This window comes from Dermacentor albipictus, chromosome 8, assembly GCF_038994185.2.
Source record: "Dermacentor albipictus isolate Rhodes 1998 colony chromosome 8, USDA_Dalb.pri_finalv2, whole genome shotgun sequence".
Classification (NCBI taxonomy): domain Eukaryota; kingdom Metazoa; phylum Arthropoda; class Arachnida; order Ixodida; family Ixodidae; genus Dermacentor; species Dermacentor albipictus.
The window spans coordinates 21,537,863-21,550,614 of NC_091828.1; the positions used below are offsets into that span (position 1 = coordinate 21,537,863).

General features: G+C 46.5%; 1 protein-coding gene across 1 annotated transcript in view; it reads right to left on the reverse strand.

Moving 5' to 3' along the window:
* The window catches only part of defl (Integrator complex subunit 7), a 136,586-nt gene that overhangs the window by 69,818 nt on the left and 54,016 nt on the right, over window positions 1–12,752 (reverse strand). The window contains exon 8 of the mRNA XM_070523139.1: window positions 567–673. Within this exon, the coding sequence (XP_070379240.1) occupies window positions 567–673 (107 nt within the window). The remainder of the gene's footprint in view (window positions 1–566; window positions 674–12,752) is intronic.

Here is a 12,752-nt window from a genome sequence, read left to right on the forward strand (position 1 = left end):
TGGCCGTGCAATAAACAACACAGTAAGAAAGTCCAATTTTCCCAAACTCTGCTGCATATTTTTTTTTGATATTTTGCCAGATAAATGAAAAATTAATAAATTGAGCCATTTCACTGCTGCATCTCCACTTAATTTCCCATTTCACCACGTTTTTATCCGATTCGTGGTTACACAGTCATCTCCAAATGGAGTTTGGGCTCTGAATTGCTTCTGCTTGGCTACCAACAAGCTTCATGCAGAACTTTATGCAATCCACTCCATAATTTTTGCCCACTTGGAATAGCACCGAGGCCAGACAGCCGTGCCTAACCATACTGCTGCTGCACAACGGGAGATGCAAGCAAAGGCCATGTCACTTGTAGGCGAAACACATCACAGACCTTCCTTCCTCGTCACACAGTGTGGCCAACTCGCACACATTAGTTAACCCTAAACTACAAGGCCCGTCAGATACCTTTAAGACAGGCATTAAATTACGCTTTAAACACTTCAAGTGCCTCAACACGACAAGGACAGAGCTGGTGGGTACCCAAAGATGATCGCTAAACACTGCTCCCAGCACCCACCTTGAGAGCCTGGCTAGCGTCATCACTGTCAGACTCCTGGGTGCACAGGATCATCAGGAGGGTCTCAATGGCACTCGACACCTCTGGCATGAGATCCAGCAGGTCCTCTGCACGAATCACACAGACTCACAGCTCACACACCGGTGGTCACAATCATCTATATGCGAGCACGGTGAATTAAATGCAGTAAAATGGGTCCTCGGCTAGCTGCCTGGAACTGCTGACATGAAAAAAATGGCATTCTCTGTTAACCCTTTGAGGGTCACAATATGATCTACTAAACCCAGGGTCACATTTTTATCGCAGGTTTAGATTCCTGAAAGTGACTTATTTGGGGAAAAACATACAAATAATTTTTTAGATGCAATGAAGCAAGATTTTTTTTTTTTGATGTGAGCAGTTTCATTGACGATTTATTGCTGAATACATAAATAAACCAGTAGAGTTAACTTTTTACAAATGTTTTTTCACAAAATTCACTCAACTTGTTCTTATGTTTTAAACAAGGTTGGCACAACTAGTGCCCTTATTTTGAAACGTTCCGTTTCATTTCGCATTTTCAGCATATGCTGCACCAAGGAGGCGATCCCACCAAGGACGGTGGTGAAGGCCGAATGAACGACTAAGGCTCATAAAATGGAAAATGAAGTGGATCATTAGAGCATACAGCCCCAGGACACGCGGCCATAGCAAGCAAAATGCGAGGCATGCCATGTGAGCAGCCACAAGCACACTGAGTGGTGCGCACCAATTAGAAAAACAAAGCGAGCGAAAAACTTGAAGTAATCAATCGTTAGATAGGAATATTCAATCAGTTCTTGCATGTCTTGCAAACAGAGATGCAGGGCGGCTGCATTACCGGTTTGCGTGCGCTCACCTGTAAACAAAGCATTCGCACGCCTACGCAAGAGCAATGCGAGCTAGCATTTCTAGCAACCCCTAAAGTGATAAGAAACTGGACAGAAATTGCTTTTTCCAATGACCATAACTTTAAATGAAACAAGCGTGTAGGCAGATTATGAAGTGCACAAGCGTGGGTGTGGGTGTGAGCATGTGGCAGAATTGGGTGTGAGCATGTGGCAGTAAATTAGGTGAACCAAAAATACTACCAAACTACAGTAGACTTAGTTAATTCGACTCAGTTAAATTGATTTATTGGGTAATGCTCTCCTGACCGAAGATCCCGTCCGGCACCTGACGATGGGACCAAACTTCTGGTATTTTGATCCTTAAATTCACCTTTGCCAGATTACTGAAACTTGGCTGGTCATCACGCATGCGGCCGACCCTAACGGTAATTACAGTAGTGACTCCAATAGCATCTTGGCGGCACTTGAGGTACAGTGAAGGTGTCAAACACATGTCATCTCCTTTCAAAAACACCATTCTTCGGCCTGCCCCAGGAAGATCTTAAAGCAAACATGGTAGGTCACAATGCATTGCAACAAACTTCAACATAACAAACTTCCCAATTTAACAAAGTCTTTATATCTTTATAACTTCTTGTCAATAGACCACCATGTATATTGAACTTCAATATGAGAAAGTGTGTTTATCTGGGATGGAAGAAGCCACGGAAGTTTTGGAGCTGCTCTGGGAACAGCAAATTTGGAACTTCGCAGCAGCTTCGGAACATGAATTGTACGTTTTGGAGCAGTAAATACACATTTTGGAGCAGTTGGTAAACGCCAATAGGAAAGAAATATAGGCATATGAAGAAAACGTGTTCCTTATTTGGCTTTACAGAACACTATTAGGTTACGGCAGATCCGTTCTGTGGAAGGAAAATTTATGACGGAAAAATTGCCATCCAGCTGGCTGTAGCATTGAGCTACAACGGAAGCCCGCACAGGCATCTCAGAAACCATGATTACATTACATACAGGATGTGCCAACTAAATGTGGCCACGGAGACACAATCTAGGGCTTTACATGAACAGCACCCACTCCATGCCGACAAGCTTGTTTCAATGCTGGTCGAGTGCATCTAATACTTAATTTTAAAGAACTAACATTTATTTCCTTACTTATTCAATGTGGTTCTAAAGCAAAGGTTGTGGAATATGCTGAAAAATGACCAATAACAGTGTATATAGCAACCTAGGTCTTGTGTGGTCCTTTAATCTGACAAAAAAAAAAAAGATGAAAAAGCTTGCGATTTTTTTTTTATGTCCACGTGACAATGTGCGCCCATACCAGTAATATAAGTAACCTCAGATGTAAACATCGTCATTAGTGCATTGTGTATATTGCCACATCCTCTATGGTCGCCGCGGGTATGTGCCAGGCGATGAAAACGACGCTGAACTAGCGAGCGAGTAGAAAAACAGAGACGACAAAGACGTCGCGTTGACTGCGCTCATAAAAGTGCTTTTACACGTCCTTGACACCGGCTTTCCCGTCTCCTACTAGGCTGTGACACTGGTGGAGGTGCTGGGTAGGATTGCCTCATGCTCGGCACCCCTTCGCGGAGCCATACATCGAACACGGAATCACCTGTGTTCGTCGAAACTCCTGTTCACCGGTACAGTCACCGCCTGCTAGGCCTGGTGCCTGAGTTCAACCCTTTGCAGGACCCTGCAGGAATGCGTCTACCTACTTCAGCCATGGCTACTGCAATTCCATCGCAGGTGACGCTACAGAATCCTAAGATCCCAGAAAGTTCCCATGGTGACGCTTTTGAAGATGCCCAAGATTGGCTGGAGCAATTTGAGCATGTCGCCAGTTACAATGACTGGGGCTCCCAGCAAAAGCTGGCTAATGTCTATTTCGCACTTCAAGACAGCGTGCGGACGTGGTTTGTGAACCGGGCGAAAAGTTTGACCACATGGAATGCCTTCTGCACCCAGCTGCTAGACATATTCACTAGTAGCGACAGAAGAGACAATGCGCAGCCCCTGCTCGAGTCCCGTATTCAAAAACCAAATGAGAGCGTTGCCATGTTTGCAGAAGATATGACCCGCCTTTTCCGCAGAGCAGACCCTGAGATGGCCGAAGAAAAGAAGTTACACTACCTCTTGCACGGAGTGAAGGAGCAACTGTTTGCTGGACTCATGAGGAACCCACCGACGACAGCGGCCGAATTCACTAAGGAGGCTACCACTATAGAACGGGCACTACAGCAATGGTACCGCCAATATGATCGCACGAACTCGCCAGTGAATGCTTCAATTCTATCTGAGAGCTGCGGCACGTCTCTGCGTGAAGTCATCCGAGAGATTGTGCGAGAGGAGATCCGGCAGCTCAGGATTTCTCCTATGGCACCAGCGGTGGCTTCTGTCACTGATATCGTTCAAGAGGAAGTTCGACAGGCCGTTTCGTCGAACTTCCTCTTCCTCGAACGCCAGACCAGCAGGTGGTGCTGCGACGATTAACCTACGCGGAAGCTGTCTGTCGTCCACCTCCCGCCGCTTCGATGCTGCTGACACCGTCAACTACTCTGACGCAGCCATCACCGCCGCCCCCGACGCCCTATTTTCGACAGTCACAGCCGCCGCCACCAGCTATGCCATATCGCCGCCAGCCGATCGCTGTGCCTCGATCTTACGGCGAATCCCCTGCCGTCTACCTGCTTCGAAAGACCGATTTGTGGCACACCGCTGACCACCGGCCACCATGCTTTCGTTGCGGCGAAGCAGGACATGTTTACCGCGCCTGCCACTATTGCGCAGCAGGGTATCCAAGGTTTCCCAACTGCAATTACCCTGTGTTTGATGCTGCATGTACCTGCGACGAAAATACTACAAACTTTTGGCCAGAAGGCTCAGCGACGCCTCGATCACGTTCCCCTTCTCCGGCTCGTTACGCCCCACCGACCCGTCGCGATTTTCCTGACGCCTCTAGGGGCAGGTCTCCTAGCCCGAGCTGGGGAAACTAGAGGCAGCGACCTCCGGGGGGTGAGGTTGCAACATTAAAGCTCCGACGACTCCAGCCACACCCCCTGTAACCAACGCTGTCAGCACCGATCTTGTCGTTTGCATTGATGGCCACCAAGTGGCCGCTCTCGTCGATACTGGTTCCCATTTTTCCATAATAAGTCAAAAACTGGCTGACAGGCTGAGAAAAGTGAAGACACCATGGACTGGGCCCAACATCAGAACTGCCGGCGGCCAGTTGATGACGCCTATTGGAAAATGCACAGCCAGAATAGTAATCGCTGGTGCAACCTTCGTCGCCACCCTCATCATTCCCTTTGAGTGCTGCAAGGAACTTATATCGGGGATGGATTTCTTGAGAGAGTACGGTGCAGTGATTAATGTCCATGACCTCGTCGTCACATTTGCTATGAGCTCAGATGACGTCGACCCCGCGGAACACCAGCGACCCCATTTACGTATCGCTGATGACGATGTCACGCTTCCGCCACGAAGCTGTTCCCTTGTACCTGTTATCTACGACAACTTGAACACCGGGACTGGCGTCGCCGAACACATCGACGCACTGGTATTGAGTCAAGGTGCTTCCGTCGCCAGGGCCGTAATTAACGTACACGACGGACATTCCGAACTCCTGCTGACGAATTTTACCAGGGAACGTCGACACGTTGTTGAAGGCACGGCTGTTGCTTACTTCGACGAATTTACCTCAGTACAAGACTGCCTCTCAGTGGAGCACGCGACGTCCACCGTGGCTATGCCTGCCCCTGTGGTTGACATCAGTCCCACCTTGTCACCCGTCGAACGCAACAGCCTTCTTGAGCTCATCGATGAGTTTAAGAGCTGCTTCTCATCAACATCACTAAGCACCGTATTATCACCGAAGCCAACGCCAGACCAATTCGGCAGAATCCTTATCGTGTAGCACCGAAAGAGCGCGAGGTAATACAAACCCAAGTGAAGACAATGCTTGAGGACGGCGTTATTCGGCCATCTAAGAGTCCTTGGGCATCGCCTGTCATATTGGTGAAATAGAAGGACGGTAGCCTGCACTTCTGCGTCGACTATCGAAAACTCAACCACATCACAAAGAAAGACGTTTATCCATTTCCGCGTATCGACAATTCACTGGACAGGCTACGAAACGCACGTTACTTTCCGTCGATGGACTTAAAAAGCGGCTACTGGCAAATAGAAGTTGATGAGAGAGACCGTGAGAAGACCGCTTTCGTGACGCCCGACGGGCTTTATGAATTTCAGGTGCTCCCCTTCGGTTTGTGTTCTGCGCCGGCAATGTTTCAACGACTAATGGACGCGGTACTCTCAGGCCTCAAATGGCAAACCTGTCTGGTGTACCTAGACGACGTGATTGTTTTCTCCGTCACATTCGAGGAACACTTACGGAGACTAAAGATGGTCTTTGAAGCAATGCGCTCAGCTGGTCTAACTTTAAAACCTGAAAAGTGCCATTTTGGCTTTGAAGAACCTCAATTTCTCGGTCACGTTATTAGTCGTGAAGGTGTCCGACCTGACCCTGACAAAATCTCTGCCGTTGCTAATTTCCCAATGCCATCAGATAAAAAGGCCGTGCGACATTTTCTGGGCCTTTGCGCCTCCTACCGACACTTTATTGCGGAATTTTCGTGCATTGCATGACCATTAACACATCTCACCAGAGAAGATGTCCCCTTCGTGTGGGGCGAAGACCAGCAACAGGCATGTCACGACCTACGGCAACGGCTGCAGACGCCTCCCGTGCTCGCACACTTTGATGACGACGCTCCTACAATCCTTCATACCGACGCTAGTAATGTCAGCCTTGGCGCAGTGCTTGTACAGCGGCAGGATGGCACCAAAAGAGTGATTGCTTACGCCAGTAGGACGCTATCAAGGACGGAGGCTAACTATTCCACTACAGAAAAAGAATGCCTCGCCCTGGTGTGGGCCGTCCTGAAATTTCGGCCATATTTGTATGGTCGGTGTTTCACCGTTGTCATTGATCATCATGCACTTTGCTGGCTGGCTAATTTAAAAGATCCAGCTGGTCGGCTTACGCGCTGGAGTCTTCGGCTCCAAGAGTTCGACTTCACGGTTGCCTACAGATAAGGGAAACGACACACTGATGCCGACTGCCTTTCTCGGTCTCCTGTTGATACTGCAGTGCACGACGATGATGACGCGGCTTTTCTAGGCGTGCTAGATGCTGTCGCCGTTTCACGCCACCAACATAAGGACGCAGAACTGGTTCCTCTTTTCGATTACTTGGAGGGAAAAATAAGCAGCGTGCAGAGGTTATTTGCGAGAAGGCTGTCTTCGTTTTGCTTGCGCCACGACGTTCTCTATAAAAAGAACTTTTCACCTAGTGGCAGCAGCTACTTACTCGTCATTCCCGCATCTCTTCGCGATGAAGTCCTACATGCCTGTCACAACGAGCCGACCACTGGTCACTTGGGTTACACCCGCACATTGGCAAGAATTAGGCTAAAGTACTATTGGCCAAGACTTGCGTCGATCGTGAAACGTTACATACAGACATGCCTAGATTGCCAGCGCCTCAAAGCCCTACCCGGAAAGCCAGCTGGACTGCTGCATCCTGTTCAGATACCGCAAGCGCCGTTCGAACAAATTGGCATGGACCTTTTAGGTCCGTTTCCACTGTCTACTGCCGGAAATAGATGGATAATCGTCGTCACAGATTACCTTACTGGATACGCTGAAACAGGTGCTATTCAACGTGGAACAGCAGCCGAAGCAGTGCGATTTTTCATAGAAGCCATCGTCCTAAGGCATGGTGCTCTCGCAGTGGTTATAACAGACATAGGATCTGCATTCACGGCTGCACTTCTGGACACTGTTTTGCGATTAAGTGGTACCAATCACTGAAAGGCCACGGCTTATCATCCCCAAACTAATGGGCTGACAGAACGTTTGAATAAGACTCTGGCAGACATGATGAGTATGTACATCGAAGTCGACCACAAGAACTGGGACGAGATTTTACCATACATTACATTTGCATATAATACGGCGCGCCAAGAGACAACACACGTCATGCCTTTCAACCTCATTTACGGCCAGGAAGTGACAACCATGTTGGACGCAATGCTGCCACACGAGTGTGGTGACGACGAGACTGGTGCCGAGGAGTTTACGTAACGCACAGAGGAAGCCAGGCAGCTTGCGCGTTCCCGAATCCAAGAACAACAGGAATACGATGCCCGACACTACAATCTTCGGCAAAGACCCGTCACATACAACGTCGCTGACCAGGTGTGGGTCTGGACTCCGATTCGTCGGCGGGGGCTGTCTGAGAAGCTCCTGTGAAGATACTTTGGCCCGTATACAGTTCTGCGCCATATCAGCGATGTGAATTATGAAGTGGTCCCCCACAACCATAACTGCTCCAAATGCCAGCGGCATCTGCCCGAGGTTGTGCACGTGCTTCGTATGAAGCCATACTTTTCCTCATGACCTCAACTTTGCACTGTCTGTGCACAGCCTTCGGACATTGGTGCATCAGGACGATGCCTCCTTTTCAAAGGAGGGGCAAATGCCACATCCTCTATGGTCGCCGCAGGTATGTGCCAGGCGATGAAAACGATGCTGAAGTAGCACACGAGTAGAAAAACAGAGACGACAACAACGTCGCGTTGACTGCGCTGATAAAATGCTTTTACACGCCCTCGACACCGGCTTTCCCGTCTCCTACTAGGCTGTGACAATATTATGAATGTGCGAACCTGGTCACGGTTAAGAAACTGAACCGTTACAAGATCTCACTACTTTACATTCGGTAGGGATCAAAGATGCGCGCCGAAAACTGCTGACGTAGCGAGAAAAAAGCACAGCTGCTCATTCCCAGTGCTCCTATTTGACGAGGTTTGTGTAAAGATTGATGCAATCTGTGGTGCACAGAAACATTGTCAGGGTCACAGCAGTTTGGCCTAGAAAAGTCACAGCCCAATGGCCTTGAAACGAAAAATGTGTTGTCCGGCCCAATGGTACCAAAAGCAAGCAAGCAAGCAAAAAATGCAACAGCTCATTCTCCCATAAGGCTGAGGCTACAAGCACTCAACAAAGTGAAGTGAACAGTGCATACATTCATTGAAATCAGCCTTACAACACACAGAATAGCATATGTTTCAACTCCCTGCTGAGAGGATGCAACGTAAAGTCGAAGAGAAACGTTGTTGGCTTACGAGCGTGCGAAGCCACACCTAAGCGTCAAAGACTGGTCAGAGAAGCCAAACTGCGAAAGCAGCCACGCGACTATGTGAGACAATGCGTTACCAAGTGTGCAGTAGGCTTTCGCCTTCACGTGTTACAGGAGCGTAACATGCTGCCAAACCTTTTTTTATTGATTTATTTCACGGGCTTTATTTCTAGTCAGGAAAGACTTCATGAATCCTAGGTTATTTTAAATGCTGTTAACAGTCATTTGTCAGCGTCATCCACAACATTTTCACTGACATCTCATTGATTAGGTAAATTTATAAATTTAGCTAATTAAATGTATTCGTGCACAGTGAATGAGAAATATTCACAGTGGCCACCATGAACAACACACATCAAGATAGAGTAAATGCTGTTCCCCTAGTACTCTCAGGTACTTCTTAATTCTTGGCAACCTTCAGCTAAGATAGCAGAATACCTCAGAATAAACGCAAAGTGAAATATGTTTGCCAATATTTCACATCGCTAGCCGAGAAAAAGCTCAAACTTATTTTTGAAAACAGTGAAGAGATAAAAATGTTCACTGGCTTTCTGGGCTCCCTCGTCAGCCAATATTTTAAAAAGCTCGATTATTCGGGCCTATTTGTGGTTCTGCAATGGGTACCGTAAAGCCAATATAAAATGGTAACCAATACTTATATCGTGCACTGAACGATTGTTCATTAAAATTGTCGGACTTCATATGTACAAGTCGCCGCATTAACACCGTTGCCGCAACGTGATTCCAGAAGTCTGCGGTTTCACCAAATGTTTAGTTGCGATCACAATTTGGCTGCCAAGGTCGACTAAATATGAAACTTTACATCCTTGGCTTGCGCTCTACAGTGGTAAGAGCCTGATTTTGTGTGGTGTGGCTTGGCGGAAAATAGTGTAGCGTACGTGCAAATCTGAGTGACCGTTGTGGTTACCATTGAATATATATGACCAAGAAGTTTCACGAAAGCAAGCAGAACGTCTGTCCGCGTGCCGCACTATCATCCCGGTAACCAAGGATGCTGTGAATGTGTGAAATAGATATATAACATCACCCACACAGCGTACGCCTATTAATCGATGCAGATGTACCAATAGGGTGCAAAATTGAGTGTTAAAATGCATAAGGAAACTGATGAGCTACATGGTGGGCAGAGTGGGCCACCTTATTTATTCAGTGCAGCTTTCCTTCTCAACTGCCCCATGAAATGAATGCCAGTTCAACTCGTCTTTAGCTGGTTCGCCTAAATGCAAATGCATAACACCTTTACAAAACATTCATAATGCATTGTACAACACAAACCGGTTTTTATTTTTCTCGTGGCCTAGTTACAATTATGCCAACGAGTACACCCACACTCCAAAGGTGCCAAAGTTGAAGCAGATTGCTTAGGCTTGGATGGCAGGTCTAATCGCTATCCAACTCATGTCTAAGGGCTGTCTGGTTGCCACTGAATGCACATCCTGCTAAATTTGGCAACTTCATTCGAAGTTAACGTATTGCCACAGGTTGGCACAGCACTTCCATTCCTGATTAATACACATTTACAATATTGTTACGGGGATGTTGGGAGTATAAAAAATGGTATTTACAATATATATACAAAATAAGTCAGAGCAGTTAAGATGGCTGACCACCAACAATACGCAGCAGCTAGCGTCCTGTGATGTTCTTCCTCTCTTCTTTCAACCTTCCGTAACAATATAACAAGATTTTGCTGCCACCGTGAAGGAATGCCGAACCAATAAATAGAAACTTTCGCAGCTGCAAATGGAAAAATGTTTAAACTGCATGCCACTGCTTGCAAAAGCACCTCTCAAGTCGTGCACCGCGCGACAGAGAGTGGCTGTCGAAGTCTAGCAGTGCATTTGCCAGTAACGGCCAATTTAGCTGGCCATAAGCTGCTAAATCTCACGGCACGCACTACCAGACATCAAGGTTTCAAAGAGGTTTTGAAGGGGACAAAAAGGGCAGTTGTGGAATCCCCCAGATTTTGGTGTGGCATTGGTTGGACTATGTGGATAGCAGAACGCCGACAGTGTCGTCCCGCTGTGGGTGTAGAGAACCAGCTGTTGAGGCCAAGTGGACAGGTTGGGCTTGAAAGCTTCACAGGTTGCATCGTCCTGCCAATCTGAAGATGTCGCCAACATGGCACGGAGCCACATCTTTGGTTCTCAACTATCAAAATCAACGAAATGAGTTTTTAAAATTTTTTTGGTCATTGAAGTTCATTTTTTCCAATTGCCCGATAACAAAGAAATTCTTATGGCCTCATGCATTTAACAAAAAAACCATCGGTAGCTGTCCTTATTGACACAAAAAGTTGAATTTCAATAGCATAACAAGATTTCTATCAAATGAAATAAAGCTACGATTTTACTGACTTCGTTATATTGATGCTTTAACAGTAATTCTAATGTGCGCCTTTTCTTTTTCCAATAAAATTTGTCAGAGAATTACTTGGGCCAGTGCAGTACAATACAAAACCAAAAACACGTTCGCAACAGCCTACCATCAGAGGCGCCGTAGCTAGCGTCATCACCATTACCATCACAAGATGGTGACGATGGATGGCAACAAAACGAGTTCTTGTGCAGCATGATGATAAGCCAGATCTAGCCCGATTGCAAAAGCAAATTCAAATGATAAGTTATTCTACATGTTAAGCCAGCAGAAACAAGTTGCGCTATGAGTTCTACATGTTCTCAGGAATCGCATACGTCACAGGACTAACTAGCAACTAGGTTAGCCTATGCATGGGCCACCATCTCATTTAAGACTATAGTGGAGTTGCTTAATAAATACTATACAATATCATGCATGTTAAGGCCAGTATGGAGGATGGCATGTTATGGGTCTTTGTAGACAGCGATAAAGTGCTGGATGAGGGTAATGATGGTGCATGGAATACATTGTAAATAAATTACCATTCTGTGAAGATAAAGTCAACTGTCCTGCCGTTTTTCTTATTTCCAGAATCAGAGGCATACTACGTTTTTTTTTTTTTTGCTAAAGATCAAATGTGCGTTTGATTTCTACTTTCTTTAGAAGCTCTAACACAACTTTTACGCAAGTTTATTTTTACTTTAAACTAAGAAAATTTGGGTGTGTGTTCTATTAGGGAACGTTTTAGGATCAGACTAAATAGAGCGGAACCTCGTTGATACATATGATTTCCATTACATACGATTTCCCGGCACCAACATTTACGAGAAAGCACACAACAGAATGATCCAATAGGGTTACAATTATATTTTACAGGTTCATACATTACCGGAAAACATTATCTTTCGGCACCAACATTTAGCTGGTAGCGATCGAAAACAGTAGCCACCTACAGTGGCAGCTTCACTGCAATACTTGCTCGCCCATCTCAAGTGAAAACACTGGCGCGCACACTGTTTCTTATTCCGGCACCAGCAAGTCTCCTTCCGGGTGGTGGCACACCGAATTCACAGCTATCGCCACCAACCCTATTGCAATAAGCACCTTCACCAATGTGTTCCATAGTGCACAAGCCGTAGTGACGTTGGTAGCGTACTGAACGCTTTCAGTAGGGGATAACCCAACGCACCTCTGTTCCCTGTTACAGGTAGGGCGATGTGAGTGGCACATTTCGCTCCAGAGGCAATTGGCGTTGTCCACCAGCTCGATTAGTTTTTGCTTCCCATCCCCATCCTAAAACACTATGCAATAGGAAAACAACAAAAGGCGTCTCGAGCTGCCAGAGCCCCACCAGTTCGATGTGTGCCAACATCTTGCACTGCAGTGATTTGCACAACGCTTCACGTTCCGCAGATGTCAAGTGCAGTCGAGTACGTCAAATATCTTAAGTTATATTGGATACAGTAGTATGTTTTCCCGGTTAGTATGTCTTTTCTTTCATAACATAAAAACGAGGTTTTACTGAACTACCAAATAAATCAGCCGTGTGTTTGGTGTCTTTTATGACTGAAACATAATTCAACCCACCAGATAACCGAACCGATTTTGTCGGTCCCGTCAGGATTGAATTAGCGGAAGTCGACAGCACAGTGGTGACAGTCAGCCCATAGAGTGATACCATTAAAGCATGAACAACCACATTGTAGATTACTTCTTCAT